Raw genomic sequence first — 3,488 nt, forward strand, 5'->3', positions numbered from 1 at the left:
AATAATAAAAATAAAATCATTTTAAAAATATTTTAATCATAAATATAATCTATATATTATCATATATACACGTTTCAGTAAATAATAATACTAATAATTAAAATAGGCTAATCATTTTTTTATTATATTATTATTATTATTATTATTATATATATATAATTATTATAAATCTACTTAATTTAAAATAATATTTAAAATACATTTTAAATCCCATTTTAATGTAGTTTCAGACATTCAAACCCTATTGTATTCTGTTGCAAGTCAAAGACTACAGACCACAAACAGTTGCTCATATTTTGAGATACTGAATTCCAAAGCGTCCTCTCACAGCCTGTTGAAAAGAGTTCAATAATCACACAGGCTGTGTAAATTGGTTTGGATTAGTCACCAGAGCTACTGTGTGCTTATGCATTCAAGGTAAAGTTAACTCTCTCAGGTGCCTGCATGCTCACATGGAGCTGTCTTTTCTGTCAGGGAGGGTTCATTCTGCTGAGTCAACATCAAGCTTCTCCCTGTCAGCACTTCTGATAGTAGGGAAGGAGTGTGAGAGGAATATTTTGTCGTTTCTATCCCGTTGCTCTATCAGAACCAATAGATAATAAATTCTGTGCATGTCAGTCGTGGTTAAACTGTCGCTGCGGGTGTGTCTCAATATTCCAGGATTCCTTTTGTTTATATACTTCACACTTGAATTATTGATGGCGTAGCGTATAGTTGCTTGTGTAAGTCTTGTGTAAGTCCTGTATTCATCACGGTCATGCATCACTGAACATGTCACAAACCGTGCTCGTCATTGATTTTCTTTAGGTTCATTTGCATTTCAAGGTCCACAGTCGCCGTTTAGCCAACTTATTTTTGCATGAATTCGAGTGCTTTCTTTATCAGTAGGACTGATTTAATTGATGTACAGCAATATACAATATACAGCAATGAACAAATAAACAGATGGATGTTTTTAAAACAGTTTTACCTGTTTTACATTATATACTGAATCTTCATTTATTCATTCACTGCGATTAATATACATTATTTATGGCAATAAAAAGTAATTATTTTGCCACATGCAGACATAACAGACTTTATTTGTTTAAATTGATATAGCCTTTGACACTGTTATGGCAATATAAAGTAAACAAATAAATCCACCATATATAATATGTATTTATTTACATATATTTTTATTGCAATGAATATAGCCTTTGATGCTATTAAGGTAATAAAAATAAGAAATCCACTATATTACATAACCTTTACTTATCTATTTATTTATGTATTTATTTTATTGAAATGAATACAGCATTTGATGCTGTTTTGGCAATATAAAGTAAGTAAATAAATCCATTTATTTTGTTTATTTATAACATTTATTTTGTTAAATTTAATTTAATGTGTTATATATATATTGTTATGGCAATATCAAGTAATGAAATTCTCCATTTACATAACAACATAACATACATAATATTAATTTAGATATTGGAATAAATGGTAACACTTTATAACAACTTTCATTAATAAACTATTAACAGATAATGCTTAACAGATCATTATTTCATATATATTCACATAGCTAGAAATATGAGATAATGTGCTCGTTAATGTTTACTAATTTACTTATTAAACATTACCTTATGATTAACAGATAATTAATGGAAACGGAAATGCTTACAAATGTCATTAAATTTTCAATTCATATAATCATGCACTTTTTAAATTCTTCAAAATGATTTTGACAGATGGTTTACAATGAGTAAAAGCTTCATTAATTTGTAACAAATATTACATAATGATCTATAATAGATCAGTAGGTAATGCTTACAAATGTCATTAAACTTTCATCATTTTATTAGTACCTATATGAGCAGTCATCTCAATTACAAAAACTGTCCAAAATGACCTGAATTCATCTTATTTACACATCTTTACAAATCACTTTTTAATTATTTTTTCATCTTTTTGCCATACCCAATCTAAAGTTGGAACTATTCATGATTTATAAATTTCTATAAACGTTTGGTACCTTTATAAACACTGGACTTGTTGTAATGTTTGTTTAAAGGGTGGTTAGCTAAGTTTATCTAAATGCTTGCTAAAGACATAACAGATAACACATTATTAGGGGTGCAAAACATGTTTTTATTGCCTCAACACTTATATTAGTTCTGTATATGATTCATTTGTTGTGTCTCCCAAAATGTTTAATAAACATGCTTTTAGTCCTGGTGTCCTCTACAGTGGACATGTATGAAATCGATGTCCTGTTTCATAACAGAGGTTCATATTTTGATTTGAAACCCCATAACATTTTCCTGAGATGTTGATTTATGACAAACGATTTGAAAATTAGTCTGATTTATATGATAATTACAAAATATTATCATAGTTCCATAAGGGTCTTACACTTGATCACTAATTTAATGTCAGCCATTTTTAAAGACCAAGGAGTGGGAGTGGTCATGGTGAAACATCCAATCATTTGGTATCTCTGAAAAGCCCTGAATGTGTGCTGTACAGGACATCCAGACTTAAAACTGTGACATGTAATGTCTCAGAGAAATCTCCCAAATCTTCAAAACTCCATAGCTGGTAGTCAGGAGGTTAAACGGGCTATTCCTTAAATAATACATCAACAAGGGAAAACAATTATTTTATTTATTTATTTTAAAATTATTTTAAGATTTTTCTGCCACAGGCCTTCATCCTTTGCTGAGGTTGGAGGTTTATGTTGAAGTCCAGTCTCCTCCCTCCCCTCACAGACGGGCAGCTGTTGCAGTGACTCAGTATCATGGAGGCGTGCAGCGGGACTGCAGCAGCGACACACGGCAGAGCTCCAACACCTCTGAGAGACGCATGCAGTCATGATTACTGTGAAGGGTGAGTAACAGCCTGCATACTTCACCTCTCAGTGTGCTTTGGCTGCTGCGGTGCTCAAGTGTGGTTAGATATGCCATTTAACGTGTGTCTGCCTGTGTGTGTTTGTCTTGCAAGGTTAGATGAGGCATTTTCTTTACATACGGCTGAATCTCTGCATAATCGGGTGCAGTGCATGGTTTTTGCACACACAGGCGTTTTGTGCGTCATGTGACCGGTCACCTTATTCTATTTCTGAAACCGCATATTTCAGCAGCACTGCATGCAGCAGATGTGAATTTCCCGATGAGTAAATTATAGTGGAGATTTGTGTGCAACTGGTGCCCTACAGAGATGATAACAAGGAAAGCAGAGTCATCAATGAGCGTGTTGTACCACCCCAAGGAAGCAGGCATGGTTTACTGTAATAGTCAGTGACATGACACATCTTTTATACTATCTGTTAATTTATTCATTAAATATGTAGTTCATACAAAACAAAATAGCAGGGTGATAACTGTTCCGATATCATAATAAAGTAAAAGCCTGATTAAAAAAAGTCTTGAAAGGAAAACCTTAACATTAAGTACTATATTAAGTACTGTAATTAATGTGTTTTTTTTATTGAAACCCCCCCC

The 3,488-nt window shown here is 32.3% G+C and overlaps 1 protein-coding gene across 1 annotated transcript in view; it reads left to right on the forward strand.

Moving 5' to 3' along the window:
• Window positions 1-3,488, forward strand: part of LOC107582574 (rho GTPase-activating protein 32-like) — a 38,809-nt gene that overhangs the window by 1,389 nt on the left and 33,932 nt on the right. The window contains exon 2 of the mRNA XM_016268468.1: window positions 2,757-2,874. Coding sequence (XP_016123954.1) covers window positions 2,786-2,874 — 89 coding nt within the window. The 5' untranslated portion in view covers window positions 2,757-2,785. The remainder of the gene's footprint in view (window positions 1-2,756; window positions 2,875-3,488) is intronic.

The sequence above is a fragment of the Sinocyclocheilus grahami genome, unplaced genomic scaffold (assembly GCF_001515645.1).
Source record: "Sinocyclocheilus grahami isolate Dianchi unplaced genomic scaffold, SAMN03320097.WGS_v1.1 scaffold46.1, whole genome shotgun sequence".
NCBI lineage: Eukaryota > Metazoa > Chordata > Actinopteri > Cypriniformes > Cyprinidae > Sinocyclocheilus > Sinocyclocheilus grahami.